The 20,536-nt window shown below is 38.9% G+C and overlaps 1 protein-coding gene across 4 annotated transcripts in view; it reads right to left on the bottom strand.

Moving 5' to 3' along the window:
• DCLK1 (doublecortin like kinase 1) overlaps positions 1-20,536 on the bottom strand; it is a 245,024-nt gene that overhangs the window by 73,771 nt on the left and 150,717 nt on the right. For all 4 annotated transcript variants that reach the window (XM_027713475.2, XM_027713477.2, XM_027713474.2 and 1 more), the window contains exon 5: positions 8,622-8,738. In XM_027713475.2, the coding sequence (XP_027569276.1) occupies positions 8,622-8,738 (117 nt within the window). The remainder of the gene's footprint in view (positions 1-8,621; positions 8,739-20,536) is intronic.

The raw sequence follows: 20,536 nt of genomic DNA, 5'->3' as shown, positions 1-20,536 counted from the left end.
CACAGTACCCTCCCATCATCTCATGAAAAAGATTTATCAGTTTAAAATTTCACAGATGAAATATGTATTAAAAAGCTAAAACAGTATCAAAATTATTGAGGTTGCTCTGAGCAGAATGTATGCAACCACTTAGCTGTGAACTCCTTTCCTTACTGTCCTCTCTTGCTGAAGATGCATAACAGGGCAAGGACCTGCCTTTGTATTTGTTTTTCCAGCACCTGGTACACCTGTGAAGGTAGAAAACCACATAAAACAGAACACTAAAGCTGGATACCAGGATCTGCTGACATAAATGCAAAATAGGCTTTCATATGATAATATTTATAAACTAGTGAAAATGCTGCAAATAAAAAGAACTTTGATGGCATTCCAATAAATAAATTTTGATAGGGCATCTTTTTATTAAGTAATAAAAACAAAAAGTAAGAAAAACTGAATTAAAGCATCAAGTGAAAGTCTGAGAAGCCACAAATACCACTGCACTGTATAAAAATAATACTTTCCTATAAAATAGCCTGTTGATTTGCTAGCATATTGTACTCTATAACACATGTAGAGATGACTGCGTTTTTAAAAATTGGTTTCCCAAACACAAAAGTATTTGTGAAGGAGAAAGAGGGGAAGGGGAAGGAAGGAAGAGGGGAAGCCACAAATTATGAATAGGACAAGTTAACCTAAAAATTATTTACAGAAGTCACAACATGTGCAGGTCATATTCAGCAACTGTTAGCTAGAAAATGCTGATGTGAGATCATTGACTGCCACAATTACATCTGCAGGTTTTCACTGTCCTTTCCAAAACATTTTTGTCTCAGTAAGATTATGTATTTGCAAAGTAGTTAGGGAATAAACCATATCTTGCCTTTTCATTCCTTCTTCTTTTGTATTCTACTTGTATACACTGTGTCATTTTTGTCTTCACAGCAAAAGACAGTGTACAGAGCACCATATAGACAAGTGCCCTCAGTACAACTCCCCAGTAAAGACAAGGTTTCACAGGTTCTACCCTACCATGCAACCGGTTGAGAAAAAAAAACCAAATACCAGTACTGCATTCATTTTAACCGGTGCTAAACTGTCCTTTTTATATTTAATCTTTTCTAGAGTTTATGTCAAGAAGTTAAGCAAATAGAAGAAGAACATCTCTCTGCCACTGAAGACAAGTCTTGACAGACCCACACAGAGCTTTCAACTGATCAACAGACCAACAAATTAGAAATGTCAACAGAAAGGATCACCTTCAGGTCAGGTTTACATTCCCCATCCCAGCAGCCACCAGTACTTGAGTCCCTGTTAGTCACTGGTACCTGTGGTAGCCACACAATGTAACCCAGGCAGTGCAGAGCTCAGCAGGGACGGTAGCCCCCGAATACGTTCAGCCACTGTAATGTCACTATGATATAGCACTTCTACCTCAAACAGAAGTTAGCTACGTCTGCACTACCAAGCAGAGAAGTGCTGTAGACGCAGATATTGCAGATGTATCTTATACCTCAGAAGAAAGGAGACTGCCTTGAATATGCAGTTCCCTGCAATGCACTAGTATTTGTTTTTTCTGCAGTCTCAAAAGGTGGGTAAGTGCCTCCTGGGTTTTTTCCCTCTGCACTTCAGCTGATATCTATGATCTTGGCTGCTAATTTCATGTAGTACCTAATTGAGAGAGCATCTACATGTATGTAAGATTAATGAAAATATTTTGAACTGTTTTTCCTATTTAGAAAGACTAGGATTCTCAAATCAGTCCAAGTGAACAGACTACCAACTCTGAGCATTTTTCTTTATTCAGGGTTTAACTTTTTAATCCTTTAAGAGGGCTAAACTGTTCAGTCTAACCAAATCTATTTCTCTTAGCCACTCTTGATTTTTGTAACAGAGTACAAAAAAATAAAACCTAATTTTTTAATGATAAGTATCAAATACAAACACCATAAATAAAAAATTAAAAGGAAGCCATGATCAAAGCAAAAATATCTGGAAATCCTTGGTTCTGCAGTATGACTCCATCACTCCCATGGGTTTGTACTTGTGGCTTCAGGAAAATTTTGCTTCAGTATATTTATTACAAAATCTGTCAGCTGAATACCTACAACAGCGTGAATAAAAACGTGTGACCTCACCCAAGACAATATGATACATCATGTTCCTTCATTTGGGATACAAAAGACTTTCTTGAGTCAGGTGGTTGAAGAAGGATTGTTCCTGGCTAACAGCCTAAGGATGAACTATCAAAATAAATGAAAACATATCTTATTGCAGAGGAACACCTCTACCTCTTTTTTCTCAACTTTTTAGCAGAGAAAAGCACAAGCATCTGATCTAGAGAAGCCTGCAATAAGGTTCAATTTCCATTCCTAAACCACTCCTTTCTTTAGGGGACATCTACAGTTTTGGTCAGGGTTTAGTTTGACATGCAGGTTCACAATTTCTTTGCCCAAGTACAATTTAAAAATACCCCAACAAATTGTCCTTTGTAATATGACCTACTCTATCCATTCTTCACATATGTTCCCTTTGTCATCCAGAATAGGTATATATCAACCCAGTTATTCTTGAAATAGTCACTTTTCACTAAATAAACTTCACTTCTAAATAACTTTTTTAAACACCAAACCTGAATTGCTATCACAAATAAGATTTCAAGCATCTAAAATATCCTGAGTGATAATTTGAAGGGAACAGGAGATTGCTCAGAGGGGACAAGAAGTAAGGTACTCAACCTGGAAAAAAAGAAACTAGCTACTTTTGATGAGAGCAGGTCCTGGAAATTACAGTGAGAATTTCAGAAGCTAAACCAGAGTTCACTTGAATGAAGCATCTTTCCTTAATTTAGTGGACCAAGAGTACAGTAGCTTCAGTCATCACATGCTGCTCTTGATTTGATTAAAAACAATGATCACGAAGAAGTGCTGCTTTCTCTGAATCTGTTAACTCTTCACCCACACTGAGGCTGCCACCAAGTGTTAATTGGCAGCTGGACAGAAGGTGACAGCTACTGAATAGTCACCCAACACTCATAATTTTCAGTGACCAGCAACAGGCTGATATGCAGTCTCACTGAAATTAAACACCTCTTATGATGCCCTTTTCCGAATACTATTTGATGTCTACAAAAACACAACAAAGTGTTTTACAGGTTTTAAGAAGACATCAGAAAATTAAATAGAGGTAGGATTATCTATTGCACTTGGAACCAGACTTCAGCCCTCTGCCTGCCCAGGAGGTCACACTACCTTTCTCTGCTTTTCTTCTTTGCCTTGTTCTCTGCTTCTCTTCTCTATTCAGACTGAAAGCCTTTTGAAGCAGACCGTATCTCAAATGAATTTGTAAAAAAACAGAAAGCATTCCACTTGCAGTGAGATTTATGTCTTGTGGTACTGTTTTGAAACACTGTCAGATGTAAATAAAAAACTGAAGAAAACATAATAATGGAGAAGTCAGCCCTTACCACAGATCTTCCAAGCTTGCGTGTACTCTTGTAAGAAAAAAGTATTCTGTGTTTTTATATAAAAATAGGATGCATCTGCTCTCAGGAGCCGGGGAGGCTACCAGGAAAATATAAGTACATTAAACTTATGCTCTGTTATGAAAAAAAAAGAAAAAGCAAGGATGGAAGAAAGGTCAACACCACCTATGGAAAAGCATACATTCCTCTGAAATATGCCAAGAAATGGTGTAAAGGTAAATGCAGTCTTTTTGCTCACTGTAGACTGTATAGCTCAAGAAATAATAGGGAGCGTGTGTTTCCCATTCCCTTACAGACTGATGCATGTTAGTTAACCAGAACACAGACTTGAACCTGCGTGGCCCTGAGCACTTTGGTTTTGATAAAGGTGTTTCCCTGCAACCCTGCAGCCTACTTGCCACTCACAGGTTCCCCTCTTTGCCCCATGCTGCCGTGGCAATGTGCCCTAGCACTTGTGAGATAGTGTTTTTTATCCTGTTGCTCCTATGCTGTTATTCTCACGGGTATGTATCCGCAAAGCCTGAAAGTGCTGTCATAGTAGGTTCTGTATAGAGCTTTCAGGCTTGCCAAGGAAGCTGCCTTTACATATGATGGAGAGAAACAGGCACCTCTAAAGGGTGAAAGTTATCTAACTGCCTTGGAAATATCATTAAAAACTCTTTTTCCCCCAGTACCAGATGAGATGATGAAGGAAATGGTTCTCCAGAGCAGTGGTTGGGTTATCACCAAGGAGAGAGGACTTTCAGGGTCCTTTCCCTTCTCCTGCATAGAGTAAGGGGGCACCAGAACAGGGTGAGACTGAAACAGAAAGTGAGGGCCTTCAAGCAAAATAAAATAATTTAATTACTGAATTCATCTTCAAAGCACTGGATTTGGTAAAACGTTATTGTTTCAAACCTAGAGGTGCAAAAAGGAGAAACAGACACAAAACCAACAAATGACCAACCCCCCAAAATAACCCCTTTGTCTTCTATAAGCAACTCCAGAAGCTATTGGAAAGTTCATCACCTCATACCACCATTTGCTCAGAAAAAGGAACTCATGGACTTCATTGCATTTATAAACATTTAGTTCAAGCCAAAATTTGGCTTAATTCACTGACCACTTGAAATTCTATGTCAAAGAAGAGAAACTCTTGTTGAGGATGACATTTAAACGCTTAAACCAGAGGAGATGGTCTACATCTCTTAGCATTATTTCTCTATTATCTCTTATGTATCTATTTCTCCAACAATGGGAAAATGGCCCAAAGACTGTGCCTTCATTAATTTTAAGAATGATGAATTCAAATCAGCTATCCTATGCTGGATGGGAGGAAAAATAATGTTGAATACCTGCATTAAAGGCTACACCATCCTATAGATGCACACAGAAGATAATGAAGGGTAACTAAAGGATAGCCTTTCATTTTACAGTTTTATCAGTTTTAATATCCAACTTTGAGATTTTAACATTGGTAAGGTTTGGAGACTTGGCAGGGAGCCAGCTTCAAACCATATCATCCTTATCCAAACTACCACAACATCTTAACACAGCCTTTGTCTATGCAATTCTCCTTTTTTTGGCCCATGTAGTTATCCTTGAGTATTATCTTAATATTGACATTAATGTAAGACTGAAGCAGGCATATGATCATTTTGTGCAGCTAGAATGTGCAGACTTCTCAAAACACAGCAAGTATCAAACAAAAGGAGTCAGATTTTTCTAATTAGCAACATGCTCTTTTCCATACACCTTACTTAGCTTTTAGTCAATGGTACTCTATCCAGAATGCTTTCTGTCTGTCATTTATCCCTACTTCTTTCAACTTGGTTTTATGACAAAACTCTTCACAAAATGATACACCTTTAAATTTTTGGAATATGTATATACTGCCTTTGATCTGAGTAAAGAATCTACTCTTTTTCTTGAGTATTTTATGTATATTGCGAATGAAAGAAAAATCCCTAACAGTAGTTTAAAGATGAACTGAAAGCAGTTTAAAAACATAGAATAAAAAATACATGTACATGCACTTAGCAGTAACAACACAACAACAAAAGCATAACTTGCAATTATGCACAAGTTATTCAGGAGATTCTCTAATACTGAGATGTTTAATGTAGACATCATGGCAAAAATTATCTGCTCATATGTGCACTAGATGGCAATTTCTCTATTTTCCTACTGTTACAGGTACATAATTCCTAGAAATAGGCAGTATTTTTGGCCTGTTGGATGGAAGAGAAGTGAAATCTATACATATTGTTTGTATTTCACAAGAGAACTTTTTGTCTAAAAACATCAGAGTCAGTGCTTCTTTTTCTTTCTATTGCTGTTTTTTTTAATGAAATGTCTAATATAAAACTGCATTTTTTTAAAATCGTTGAGTATTTTTAGTTTTATGTGATTTTAAAATGATTCTTGAGAGCAGGTGTCCACTTCGTACAATATTGTTTCCATATATAAAAATAATACTGATGTAAGTACTCATGTATGTAAGGTTAGAAATAGGCTTCCTGTAACACTCACATAATTTGACCTCACTATTTGCAGAAGGCAAACACAAGAGATACGGAAAGCCAAATAAGAGCCATCACCCCCACTAAAAATAAATTCTATTAGATTGAATTGTTTATCCTTTTAAGTTGTTACACATTTAGAATAGAATAGAATAGAATAGAATAGAATAGAATAGAATAGAATAGAATATAGTTGGAAGGGTCCTACAACAATCATCTAATCCAACTGCCTGACCAATTCAGGGCTGACCAAAAGTTCAGCATGTTTAGCTGAGGAGAGTGATAGAGCAGTTTTGGTGAGCACCTGGTATCCAGCCAGGGTCAACCCACCACATAGTCTTTGATCACCCTTTTGGTAAAGAAATGCTTCCTACTTATAGAATCATTAAGTTGTTTAGGTTGGAAAAGACCTTTAAGATCATCAAATCCAACTGGTGACCCAGCACTGCCAAGTCCACCACTAAACCATGTCCCTCAGTGCCACATCTACACATCTACACATCTTTTAAATACCTCCAGGGATGGTGACTCAACCACTTCTCCAGGTAGTCTGTTCCAGTGCTTGATAAACCTCTCAGTAAAGAAATGTTTCCCAATGTTCAGTCTAAATCTTCCATGGTGCACCTCTGAACCATTCCAACGTGTTTTGTCACTGGATACCAGAGAGAAGAGCTCAGCACCTCCCTCTCCATATCCCCTTTCAGGAAGCTGTAGAGAGAAATCAGGTCGCTCCTCAGCCCCTCCTTTTCTCCAAACTCGACAAGCCCAAAGTCCTTAGCTGCTCCCTATAGGACATGCCTTCCAGCCCTTTTACCAGCTTTACTGTACACCTCTGGACACATTTGAGTACCTTCACATCCTTCTTAAATTGTGAGGCCTAGAACTGCACACAGTGCTCAAGGTGAGGCCGCACCATTGTTAAATACATTATGATAATCACCACTTCTGACTAGCTGGTGATGCTGTATTTGACAAATCTCAGGATGCAGTTTGCTCTCCTGATTCTCAGGGCATATGGCTGACTTGTAGTGATCCTGTTGCCAACCAGCACCATCAGATTCCTATCTGGAGTGTTGCTCTCCAGCCACTCCTCTCCCAATTTATACTTGTGCCCAGTGTTACTCCATCCCAGGTGCAGAATCCAGCATTTTTTCTTATTAAATTTCATCCCATTAATTATCGCCCAGTGCTCCAATCTATGTAGATCCCTTTGTAAGGCAGCTTGTCCCTTGAGAGAGTCAACAGCACCTCTCAGTTTGTTAGCATCAGTAAACTTGGTCCATTCAACTCCTGCGTCCAGATCATCGATAAAAATATTGAATAAAAGTGGTCCTAGAATTGCCCCCTGACGAAATGCTGCTGCTGACCAGTTGACAAGCAGATGTAGCCCCATTCATTACAACCCTTTGAGCCCTGTCTTGCTGCCAGTTCTTCACCCAGGCTTCTACCAGTTGACAGCCTGTTCTGTCAGCACCCCATACATTTTTGTAGGGCTTTGTCCAACACTTTCTGTAAGAAAACTTAATTGCAGTGTTCAAATGATTATGTCAAATAGGCAGGCCATGGACCATATTTTGTCAAACTAATATGTGCCTATTTCCTAAAAATGTATTGGTTTTACATAAGAAATTTTTGAGATGGTTACATCTGTCATCAGCACAGCCCCATCTGAAATGGTTTGTGTTTTTAATATTTTCCCTACACTGTTTCTTTTGTTTCCATAAATGCAATGATATATTAATTATTATCGTGTTATAATGAAAATATTCCTTTTTTCCCCCACAAGCTCTAAAATAATCTCCTGATCTGTTGCAGTGGTTGAATATGTAATGTATTCTGGTCAGACCTTTGTAAAAGTGAACTGCAAGAAGTTAAAATTTACTGACCCACACTTCTCCAGCATTAAATTAAAACAGTACTGTTTCTCTCAGGTTCAAATCCAACATGGTACCACTTAGTCAACATAGCAAAAATGTTGCTAGTCCCATAGAAGTCCCATAAATTTGTTATGCACAGCAGAACAGCTATTTCACTTAGAAATGAGCACACACTGAACAGGAGTTCAGTGTCCATTACCTATAGTCACAAATGAATATTCATTACAAAAGAAACCCAGAAAGAGTCTGCAACATTCACACACCAAACAAGGCCTCCCTTGCTAAAGTTTAATTTAACTCTGTTCCACCTAGCTACAAAGAAAGTTACTTGATATGTTTAAGAAAGAGCTACTCTGGGCTTGTTCCTCACAATCGATACCTCATCCCATTACCTCTTTTCAGGTTTCTTTATTTCAGCTGTTATTAGGATGTGTAGGAGGCAGAATACCTACCAGCCCTGCTACCCACATCTATGTCTCTGTGTCTCATTGTGTCTCTCCCACTTTCCTCCTTCTCAGAGTTTATCTCTCACTGGGCCGTTCTGATCACCATCTCCCCACAAAGACCTTATTTGAATTGAACCACCATGCCAGAGTATGACTTATAAAACACTGAAGTTTTATTTTGTATTGGGAAGACACTTGAGAAAATAAGTGAATTTTAGTATTAGTTGTTTCATACGTACATTTTTCCACAGAAAGGTGGAATTTTAAGTGCATTGCCCACTGTATTGAAACAGAATGGTTGCTGTTGTTAAGACAGATTGCTCGCTTGCTTTACCTGAGCTAGTAGAAGCTGGAGACTTGCTGCGTCGGGATGGGCCTGGGCTTTTGGTGGTGCTCCTACGTGAAGTCGATGCTATTTTGGTATAGGAAGTGGATTTCACCACCCGACATTCTAAAAGACAAAGAAACTGCATAAGTTAGAAATTAAGAAAGCCAGCAAGATTCCGTAACAGAAAGAGCACTGAAAAGTGCAAACATTTTGCCCACGCTTGTTTTCATTCACCTTGAGGAGTTTTATGAGAAAATATAAAATCTGTATAAATGGCTCCATTAAAATTCAAGTACAGTATGTACCATATCCCAGACAAAGAGAACTACTGCAGTAATCCAGACTTTTAGATACCATGGTTACTGCAGGTAATCAGAACAGCTTAATTTAACAGTGCTGAGAATACACATAAAATTTCTTTGCTTTTGAAGATTTCAGCATAACCAACACAGTTATTTTTTTTGTAAACAATCCAAATGCAGTGTAAGCATTTTTGTCAATCTAGGCAGTCTCCTCTAGAAAAACCGGAACACTGTTTCTATGTATCAAAATGTTAAGATGACGCAGGTGTCTACCACTCATGAAAGACTTGAAGAAAGTGAAGCAGGTTTGTTGCTTCTGCTTAATCCTCTAGTGAGCAATAGCACACATTGTATAGCACATGCAATTCATCACAGGTTGAAGGAAATGGCACTACTTGCTCATAGGAGAGATCAGTAAAATCAATGAAGAAGTGAAATTGCCCTCCCTCTTGAGAACACTAGAAGATGTTCAGGTTAGAGTTTATATACACCCACACATCTCTGTAGGCATCCTTGCATTACGCCTGCAAAATGGTTTTTGGCCCGAGGATGAAAGAACTTAGTGTGCACAGAGCTGATGTCTTGCACTCCTAAATGGATACTAGATTAATCACCAGACATATTATACACTTGGGAAAAATAAAAGATTTCCACTTCTTAGCCAATATACAATTAAAAGTCTGCAGCAATGTTTATACTGTCTTCACCTGACAATGTCAGTACACTTCACTTGCTTAAAAATACATCAGTAAACATTTAGTTCTGTATCAGACCTGTTTCCCATTTTCTTCCCATGGTTAAGGTTCCTCAACAGAGGTTAAGAGAAATAAACAAGAGTTTTTTCTTCCTAGTCAGAAAACACCGTGTACAAGTCTGCACATTATTTAGTCTTCACAGATCAGTGGAGCCTGTAACATAGTTTAGACAGATTAGAGAACAAAGGAATAAAATTGAGCATAACTAATTAACTTACACATATCCACCAGAGAATGATGTCATGAAATTTATTTCTCTTGGCTGCCCTAACTCTCCATCTTTCATCAAGCTGCTGAAGGAAATAGAAGCAAGAACTGATGCGTTACTGAGGGAACATCCAGCACAGCTGAGAGCTGAGAGGACAAGAGAAATGCCTTGGTCTCCCCAAAGAAGCTTTTCTTCCCAAACTTTGCACATTCCTAATGCCCAATAGTAGCTAATTTCTTTCTGTTTACATTTTATGTGATTCACTGATAACTACTCTTGTTTTACACTGAAATGGAGAAAAACATTTACTCTATGAGGAAATCATCAATTGAAAACAGGAGGAATCAGATAAAACCTCTCAATTAGATGCCATTGGGTAAATATAGCAGTAATCTTACACTGATGTATTGACATAAACAGTTGCTCCAGAAACCATATACAACTTGAATGTAAACAAGTTCTTTACCTTTCCTGTAAACAAAAATGTAAAAATTCCAAACACCTAACAAGACTTGTCTGATCTTGTAAAACTACAATGTAATCCCATTGTGGATTGTGGGCCTCATTCACAGGAAACAGTCAGGAAGGCAACTGCATATTCTAATGGTCAACAATCAACAAGACTAAAGCAGAATGATTCAACCAACCAAAATGCATTAGAATATATCATTTGTTCAGTAGAAAAACTTAAATAGTCCATGAAGAAAGGAGCTAGTTTACTAACATATAAAAAGCTTTCCTATTTTCAGCACATAAAGAAAAATACTTAATCTATATCCCTCTTTTGGAATTCATGCTATGTACTAAGCTTAGTCTCATCTTATTACAAGTATTAATATTCATTCAAATTCTCTCAATACCTTATAAGCACTCAGAGTTAGAATGAGGTTAGAGAGAAGATTCTGCATTTGAATGCATATTTTCTCTCATAATATTGGAAAGGACCAAGTGGAAAGTGGTACAAAAGGAAAGGAGAGGCAACTAAATGCACATCAAGTTTATCTTTCCATCCTACTCATACAGTGCTTTTGAGGACAATACTCAAGCAGCCCTTATACCATTTTCACCCAGCCCACTCAAAAACGAAATGAAAAAAATTAAGAAAAAGTCATTCTTAATCTGAGACTTTGTCAAACATGGGCAAGAATCATGTGGATGACCTGAACTGAAGAGGCTAACAGCATCTTGTCACCATCTTCCTTATCTTCCAGAAAGAAGTGCTCACATACTATGGAGGGGAGTTAACAATTTTGGGAAAGAGGGAAGCTGGCATCTGGTTGCACCCATTAGGGCATTTGACTACCCCTCACTACTGACGGTCTCCTTAGAACAGTTAAAGTTCGGAGTGGTCTGCTGTGGTGGGTTGACGCTGGCTGGACACCAGGTGCCCACCAAAGCTGCTCTCTCACTTCCCTCCACAACTGGACAGGGTTTTATGAGTTGACATGAGAACCGACAGAGATCACTCACTGAATACCATCACAAAACAGTCTGAACTTGGGGACATTAACTGAATTTATTACCAACAAAATCAGAGTGTAGGATAATGAAAAGTAAAATAAATCTTAAAAACACCTTCCCCCCTGTGCTCCCTCCTTCTCAAGCTCTACCTCCTCCCCCTGCAGCAGTGCAGGGAGACGGGGAATGGGGGTTATGGTCAGTTCATCATAAATTATTCCTGCTGCTACTCAGGAACAAGTCTTTCCCCTGCTCTAGTATGGGGTCTTTCCCACTAGAGACAGTCCTTCATGAACTTCTCAGATGTGAAGATGTGTCTATTCCACAGACAACAGTTCTTCACAAATTGCTTCAACGTGGGTTACATTTCCACGAGGTGCAGTCCTTCAAGAACAGACCGCTCCAGTGTGGGTTCCCAACAGGGTCACAAGTTCTACCAGGAAACCTGCTTTGGAGTGAGCTTCTCCCTCCATGGTCCACAGGTCCCTGTCAGGAACCTGCTCCAGCACAGGCTTCCTATGGGTTCGGAGCCTCCTTTTTGGGCATCCACCTGCTCTGGCGTGGGTCTCCTCCACGGGCTCCAGGTGGATCTCCACACTCCGACTGACCTCCCTGGGCAGCATGGAAACAGCTTGCTTCCCTGTGATCTTCACCACAGGTTGCAGGGGAATCTCAGCTCCAGTGCCTGAAGCACATCCTCCCACTCCTTCTCCACTGACCTTGGTGCCTGCATAGTTGTTCCTCTCACAAATTTTCTATTGTCTCTTCCCTGGCTACACCTAATCTGCCCAATAACTTTTTTTTTTCCTTCTTAAATATGTTATCACAGAGGTATTATCATAGTTTCTGATTGGCTCAGCCTTGGCCAGCAGTGGGTCCATCCTGGAGCTGGCTGCCATTGGCTCTGTCAGACAAGAAGGATGCTTCTAGTGGCTTCCCACAGAACTCACCACTGTTACTTCCCCCCCGCTACCAAAACCTGGCCATGGAAACCCAATTCAACTACAAATCATCCCAATGGGCTACACATAGACCATGACCCGTTATTTGAATAACTCCACACTAATGGCATATTGGCCTTTGAGGAAGTCACCTCTTGCAGCCAGCTGAACTTTAAATCTCTACCCACAGGAGCAGAAACACAGATGATCATATGGCAATTTGAGAAATGAACAAGCATCACAGGATCGTAGTATAATCCAGTTTGGACATGAGAAATTCCCTATTCCAGTTTCCAGCTCAAAGCTTGAAGTAGCCTCCCATTCATAGTCCTGGCCCACTTGGGGTCACTTCAACTGGAGGAATGTGGCAGGGCATAAACAGTGCAGGAGGATCTTGGAGAGCATCAGCGACAACTTCTGTTACAAGTGATAGAAAAAACAGTGAGAAGAGATGCTCTGGTCACACTCAAAAAAAGAAAGACTCTCCTGGAATGTGAAGGCCAAAGGCAGCCTTGGCTGCACTGACCATAAGATAGTGGCATTCAGGATTGCGAAGGGACTGAAGAAGGGCAAAAAGCAAAACCACAATTCTGGACTTCAGGCGAGCAGACTTGGGACTCTTCAGGTATCTGCCTGGAAGAATCCTACTGGATAAGGCCCTGGAGGGAAGAGTGACTTGAGAAAGCTGATTAATATTCAAAAATCAGCTCATCCAAATTCCAGCACAAACCATTTCAACAAGAAGGAAGCTGTTAAAAAATGTCAGGAGATCTGCATGGATGAACAAGTTGCTCCTGACAAAATTCAAACATAAAAAGGAAGCATAAAAAAAGTGGAAGCAGGGACAGGTAACCTGGGAGGTGTATAGAGTAAGTCCAAGAATGCAGAGAAACAGTTAGGAAAGCCAAAGCTTAACCAGAATTAAATTTGATGAGAAATGTCAAGGGCAATTAGAAGGGCTTCTTTACATACAGAGGGAACAAAAGGAAGACTACAGAAAATGCATACCCATTGCTGAGTGAAACAGGGCCTTGGTTACACAGAACATGGAAAAGGCTAAAGTATTGAATAGGTTCTTTCTCTCAATCTTTACTAGCAAGCCTGGTCTTCTGGAATTCCAGGTACCAGAAACAGGGTGAAAGCCCCAAGAAAGGAAAACCCACCCTGAGTGGAGGAGGATCAGATTAGAGGATACTTAAGCAAAAGAGACACGTAGGTCCAAGGGACCTGGTGGGATGAACCCTGCAGGTGCTGATGGAGTTGGCTTACGTCCTTTTGAAGTCACTCAATAATATTTGAATAATAATGATGATTAGTATAGTCATTTGAAGAACCAGCAAGTCTCACTCCTATCTTCAAAAGGGTCATAAAGGAGTACCCAGGGAACTACAGGCAGATCAGCTGCACATCAGTCCCTAGGAAAGTGACTGTGAAAGTGAATTTCAAGGCACATTAAGGACAAGAAAATCATCAGAAGTAATCCGCATGAATTCACCAACAGGAAGTCATGCTTGACCAGCTTGATAACTCTCTGCAATGAAATAACTGGCTTGGCAGATGAGGGGAGAGCAGAGGATATTGTCTACCAGGAGGACTTCAGTGAGGCTTTCAATGCTGTCTCCCATAAAATCCTCATGGACACACCGCTGATGTACAGCCTTGATAAGCAGACAGCAAGGTGAAAACTGGATGAATGGCTGAGCCCAAAGAGTGGTGATCAGTGCCAAGATGTCCACCTGGAGGCCAGTAACTAGTACAGCACCCCAGGGGTCAGCACTGGCTTTAGTCCTTTTCAACGATTGCATTAATTACCTGGATGATGAGGCAGAGTGCAGCCTCAGCAAGTTTGCTGATGACAAAAAACTGAGAGGACTAACTAATAACACCAGAGGGTCATGCTGCTATTCAGAGGGATGTTGAAATACTGGAGAAATGGGTGGACAGGAATCTCATGAAGTCCTGCATCTGAGGAAGAACAACCCCAGGTACCAATATATCTTTAGGATTACGTTAGCTGGAAAGCAACTCAGAAGAAAAAGACCAGAGAGTCCTGGTGGACACCAAGAGGATCAAGGGCTAGCAACGCAGTCTTGCTGCAAATAAGGCAAATAGTATCCTGGACTGCATTAGAAGTGTTGCCAGCAGATGATCCTGCCCTTTTACTCAGCACTGGTGAAACCACACCTGGAGTACTGTGTCCAGTTCTGAACTTCCCAATACAAGAGAGATATGAAGGTACTGGAGAGATCCCAGCAATGGGCCATTAAGACAATTAAGTGACTGGAGAGTCTCTCCTATGAGGAAAAGCTAAGGGAGCAGGGACTGTTCAGCCCAAAAGAAGAAAAGACTCAGGGAGGTTCTTATTAATGCTTATAAGCAATGCAGAGTGCAAAGATGGACTCAGGCTCTTTTTAGCAATGTCCCCTGACAGGACAAGAGGCAATGGGCATAAACTGAAACGCAGATTTTGTCTGAGCTTTTTACTGTGAGGGTGACAGCACTAGAGAGAGTTTAGAGAGGTTGTGAAATTTACATCCTTGGAGGCATGGTCCTGGGCAAGCAGTTCTAGGTGACCTTTCTTGAGCAGAGGAATTAGACCAAATGACCTCCAGAGGTCCCTTCCAACCTCAACCATTTGAGATTCTGTGATTCTCAGGGCTTTTGCAGTTGTTTCCAGAAAATCCCCAAGGATGAACACAACCTGGGCTTCCCAGAAATAGATCTGCCTCCCTGGGCAAACCTATTCCAATGCTTTATTGCCATCACAGAAGTTTTTCTTAATATCCAGTCTCAACCTCTTGTTTCAATTTATATCTATCACCTGTCATCCTCTTACTATGCATGCCTATGAGGAGCCTGTCTCCACCACCTTGATGTAGACGAGATGCTGCCCCATGGGCACTGGAGGCTATTGGTAGGTACCCCTAAAGTGATTTCCTTTTCCAGGATAAACAAGCCCAGCTCCATCAGTCTCTCAGCACAAGGCAAGTGCTCCACCTCCCCACCATCATAGTGGTCCTCCTCTGATTTCCTCCACTTCAGTGATGTCTTCCTTGAAATGGGAGACTTTAAACTAGACACAGTATTCCAGATGTGGTGTCACATGTGCTGAGTAGGGTTAGTTCCCTGTCTGTACTGAGTCCATTCCTGTTCATACATCTCTGGATGCTGTTAGCATTTTTTTGCTGTCAGGACAACTCTCTCTTTAGTCTAAGTCACAGAAATGTTCTTTCTCCCTGTTTATAGTTATACAAGACCTTTTGAGCTCAATTATTAACTTCTTTGGTACAATTTTCTTTTTCCTCTCAAAAATAATTCACAGGTCATGAAATTTTAAAAGCTTACAGTCCAAATGAGCATATATTCTCTCTGCTTAAATAACTGTGAACCCTAAGGTAAATTTGTCAAGTGCCATGTTTCCTATGAGTTTAAAAGTTTACTCAAAAATGACATGGGCTACCATACATAAATGGTATGGCCTGTGGAGAACTATGTAGGAAAGCCTTCATTGCTGCACACACTAGGGTTGAGCAACTCATGTCTTCAAAGGCTGGGGCAAGACTAGTTACAGAGTTTAAAAGGACTTATAGTCTTGGGTAGAATGTAACCAGGCTGCTTATTGTAAATAGTTCTCAGCTTCCATGAACAGTTTAAGCACACAATTCTGTTGTCACATTTAGTTTGTAAAGTAAAATTTTGCTGCAGGGAAAGATCCCACTCAGTGACCACACAATCACTGCTTGTCTCTTCAAAGACATTACCATAATCTGCCTGATGCTGTAGGAGAACTCTGTATACATGAACAAGAAAGGAAAAAAAACAAACCAAAAATGCATGTTTTATTAAAACTTATTTTCTACACAGAATCTACACTGGTAAGGAAATAAATACATACCTTCTTCTCATCAACAGTATTCGGATAACTACACAGTGAATAAGCCATGAAATAGAAGAATGTATTTTCCCCATTTTTTTTTTTTATGACAAAACTGTATCAAAAATAGATCGGAACTCCTGACAGAAGAGAGCTATACTGCCTTTCTCATTCATGTGAGCATGCTCAGCCAAGAAGAAACACCAAGTGTTTCTATATTATGTCCAGTAAGGAAAGAAATGTTTCACAAAACCTCAGTCCTTCCTCTCACCACTGACTGACTAAGACTAAAGGAAAAAAATGATGATGCCTACGGTAACACAAGGCAAAAAAAGGTCGACTTTACAGTCTGATCACAGGCTTTATTGTTTTCCAACTCAGAATACAAGATAAATAAGAAAGTTTTTCCAGCCAAAACATCTCTCAATAAGATGTTCTATTGTATAACTACAGACAGAGCTACAAAGTAGGAGAGAGAAGTACAGGCTAACGGCACGGAGGCTAACAATGCAACACTGTAGTCCCTTTATAGTGTGGAATATTACCACAGAGGTCTGAGACATTTATTGGACATTAACAATAAGGCTGAGAAAAAAAAAAAAAAAAGAAGAAGAAAAGAAAGGAAATATCCCAAGGCTACAATTTTGACATAACTGAGGCACAGTAGGGACAAAATACGGTAAACAAAGTTTCTGAGATTGCACAGTGGTGTCAATGACAGTAGGAACTGGCACAACTAGGACGAACCCCAACATATACTGTACTTGTCAGCTCTTGACTCTTCCTGCTGCCAAATGTATAATATGAGGTAATTAAAGGATGCTAACACACAGAATCATAACACCTGCTGTCTCCAGTTCCTTGATGTTTCATTTTCAAAATGCTACATTAGCTTTTATGCTCGTTAGATTTTACAATGGCAAGAAAGCAGAAGAGAATAACTAATCTGCAATAAATGTATCATAAAATGAACAAATTTAATGTGTTTCTAGTGAAGACTATGAGAAGTTATTTAAATTACCAGGAGATCAAAAAGGCTTACTTGTCAGTTACTCAGAAGTTGACTGTATGGCCTTTATGAGTTCTTTCTGGGCAAAAATATCACTCTGCTGTGTTTTGCTTTTCTTTGAGGTCTATGTGTAGGAAATAGATGTTATATTTTTGGTATCCCTGACAATCTGTTTCTCTAAGACAAGAACATTTAACTTGGTTTCAGCAACAGCTGTATCCTACAGATAAGCAAGAAAGGAGGATCAAGGATGTCTGTGGTTGTTGGTAAGCCACTTTACTGTAAGCCTTAGGCTGGTACCTTTTACCACTGCTTAAAGACATTAGCATCACTAGCAATGTCCTCAGGCCAATCAGTAGATCATTACCCCAAATGCAGTACCAATTTTCGTTTTTAATTTTAAGAGTAATTTGTTCCATGTTGCTAATTCTTAATGCAGCTAATAAGATTTTACGTTTCAACGGCATTCATGCCTTCAATTAATACCAGTAATCTTGTGTTTGCAGAACTAAGTTTCACTCTCTTCAGCAAAAGGGAACTGGTACCATCCTGTCTAGTGGCATTGATACACACTGCAATTCACACTACCCTACCAATCCATGGCAGCTATGACTTGTAATTACAACATATTCAAAAGGGTAACTATCATACAGTTTCCACAAATGAAAGGGATATAGAGTGTTTCACAGAGGTTTAAGTAATTTAAAATCTTCTATCGTCATGGTTGTGCCTACTTCAATTTTGTTCTGCATGTCTTCCTTCAGTGTGTTCCTGATGCAGATGGACACTGATGTACGCGTGGAATGCAAAACCCTAAAGTTTTTATCCCATGCACTAAGCTATCTGTCACTGTAAGTGCATGGGGTTTTGAGATATCTCATCTTCTGATTTGATTTCTTACCATTAACTGGTCCTCCGCTCATGATAAAGATTAGGAATACCGTCTATTTCTACTGTGTGCCAAATATTTGTAGTAGCAAATACCTAAATCTCCATTTTTTTTCTGCCAAGAAATATACTTTCATTGGGGTATAAAAATATAGAAACTGTTGGATTTTCTTTCATGTGAAAAATCATTCCCTAATTCTGAAAGTGGCTAACTATTCACTAACAAGACAAAAACTATATACAATAAAATACAAACAATTAAAGTAATTTATGCCTTATTAAAAATTAATAAAATAGAGAATCTTGAAAGGTCTTAGGAACACAAATAACTTCACCCAACCTAAGAATGCTTCCAGATGAATGTACTACCCCAAAAATGCCTTGTTAAGTTAGAAATAAGGAACGTATTTGTGCATTCACACATTATCACTAATATCTCATTCTGCTCTAATGTATAACCTTCAAATCTGAATTCAAATGTTTCTAAATTCACTGAAGTCTAAGTATTCACCAGAAGAGGGAAATAAATGGATTGCATGCATAATCAAAATGTTGCTTCAAGTATTTCCTACTTTTTCTTCAAACATGTTCCGGTCTTAAAGGCAATGTCGGGAGGATAGAACTCCTCTAGTACTAGAGACCTATAAATATGATTCATACATATGAACTATTCACTCCATGGTCCTTCTGCAGTCAATGGAATGTATTCATTTCTGTGACCTATCTTAGGAACCTGTAAGTTCAGAATGAATGACTATATATTATTACTTTTAACAGGAAATGTCTAAGATAGCACAACTGATTACAACTGCAAACAGCTGTACTATTTTTATTTACGGCCTCAACATTATTCTTCATGAAACAAAGAAAAGTGTCATGCCTTTGCTTATAGCTTTCATTTTCTTTCTGTGACAGAAGTTTGTTCTCTGCATATGTAGTCTAACAAGTATCTCTCAAATACCCCTGATGAAACCAGGGGAAAAATTCATCACTGAAGCACCTTACTTTATCTGTACAGTTTGAATGGCATTTTTCTTGGCATTGTTTTATTCATGTAACTAGAGATGAAATGAAAGGATGGTACAAATTAATTAGTTTAAATATTAACTATTAATATGATGAACTATTCTGTTCATCAACATCAATGGCTTGCTCTCCTGTTCAGCACAAAAAGGTAATATTTGTTGTATTACCTATTAAAAATAATCTTGTTCTTTACTTTGAGAATAAACAAGCCTCCTATCCAATTCATATGGTAAATATTAACATCATTGTAAGCACCAAGTTTTTTTTTTTTTAATTTCAGTCTAAGAGAAGTGTCAATGTTGCAGTTCAACAAATTCTGGGGTTCTAGTATTATTACTTGCTGTCTTAAAAGTATAAATTGTTTTCAACTGTTTTCTAGTTCAAATTACTCTTTTGAAAGTTTACAAGTCCAAGCCCTTTCCACAGTCAGAAATGTAAATCCTCGTTTGCAGAACATCATCCTCACATGGAAAGCATCAGTTTAAAGGTATTATGGAGAAACATCCATTCAAAACAGTTAACTTTTAACACATTTTATCCAGGTCTCCTGAAGTTACAGATTTTTTCTGTTTAACTGATTTGTGGTGAGCAAGAAAATATGTAACTAAACTGCCCTACTTATTTCTGCTTTGATTTTTCTTTCAAGTAAATCTGCCTATTTATAATGCACTTATCAGTCTAACCACTTTATTGTGCAGTGTTAAGTTTTAAAAGCCTTTTTTTTTTTTCCTTCAAAGAAAGAAAATATACTATGCTGGGATAAAGATTATAGTCACAACAATTAAGCACAAACCAAATTCCCATGGCTCTTAGACAGCTAATTAGTTAGATTAGCAAGGAGTCTTGCACAAAGTAAGGGAAATACAAACTATCCTTTAAAAAACCAGATGAATATGAAAAGCCAATTGTTGTATGGGGTTTTTTTCATTTAAATAATCATTAAAAAGACTAACTGCAATCAGTCAGACAACACTATGTTAGCAACAGCAAGATTAGAAGACAAGACACACTAAGAAGAGAATAGGTTATAGAGAGTTCTTTGATAACATTTTCAAATTAGCAAAATGTGAAGAATATTTAGGGATACATCTGAGACAGTCTCTGAGCTATCAGACATTGATTTTTTGAGAATTGTGAAGGATAAGTAAAGATCCAAGAGAAAAGGTCAAAGCAAATGCCTATCATTAAAACTGGGACAAAACAGAAAAGTGGGAGTTGCAGAAAAGACAGCCTAATTTGAGATTATTGAAAAAATTATTCAAAGGGATGATATAAAGAAGACAGAGTCAGGCTCCTTTCCTTTTGATTTATGGCAAGACAAGAAGCAATGGGCACAAACTGAAACATGGGAGGTTCCCTCTGAAAACACTTTTTTAACTCTGAAGGGATCAAACACTAGTACAAGTTGCCCAGAGACGTGGTGGAGTCTCCAGCCTTGGAGCTATTCGAAAGCCATCTAG

The sequence above is a fragment of the Pipra filicauda genome, unplaced genomic scaffold (genome assembly GCF_003945595.2).
Source record: "Pipra filicauda isolate LSUMZ 115617 unplaced genomic scaffold, ASM394559v2 scaffold443_size986076_pilon, whole genome shotgun sequence".
Lineage (NCBI taxonomy): Eukaryota > Metazoa > Chordata > Aves > Passeriformes > Pipridae > Pipra > Pipra filicauda.
Note: the sequence above shows the minus strand (reverse complement) of the source record. Positions and strands in the feature narration are given on the sequence as shown.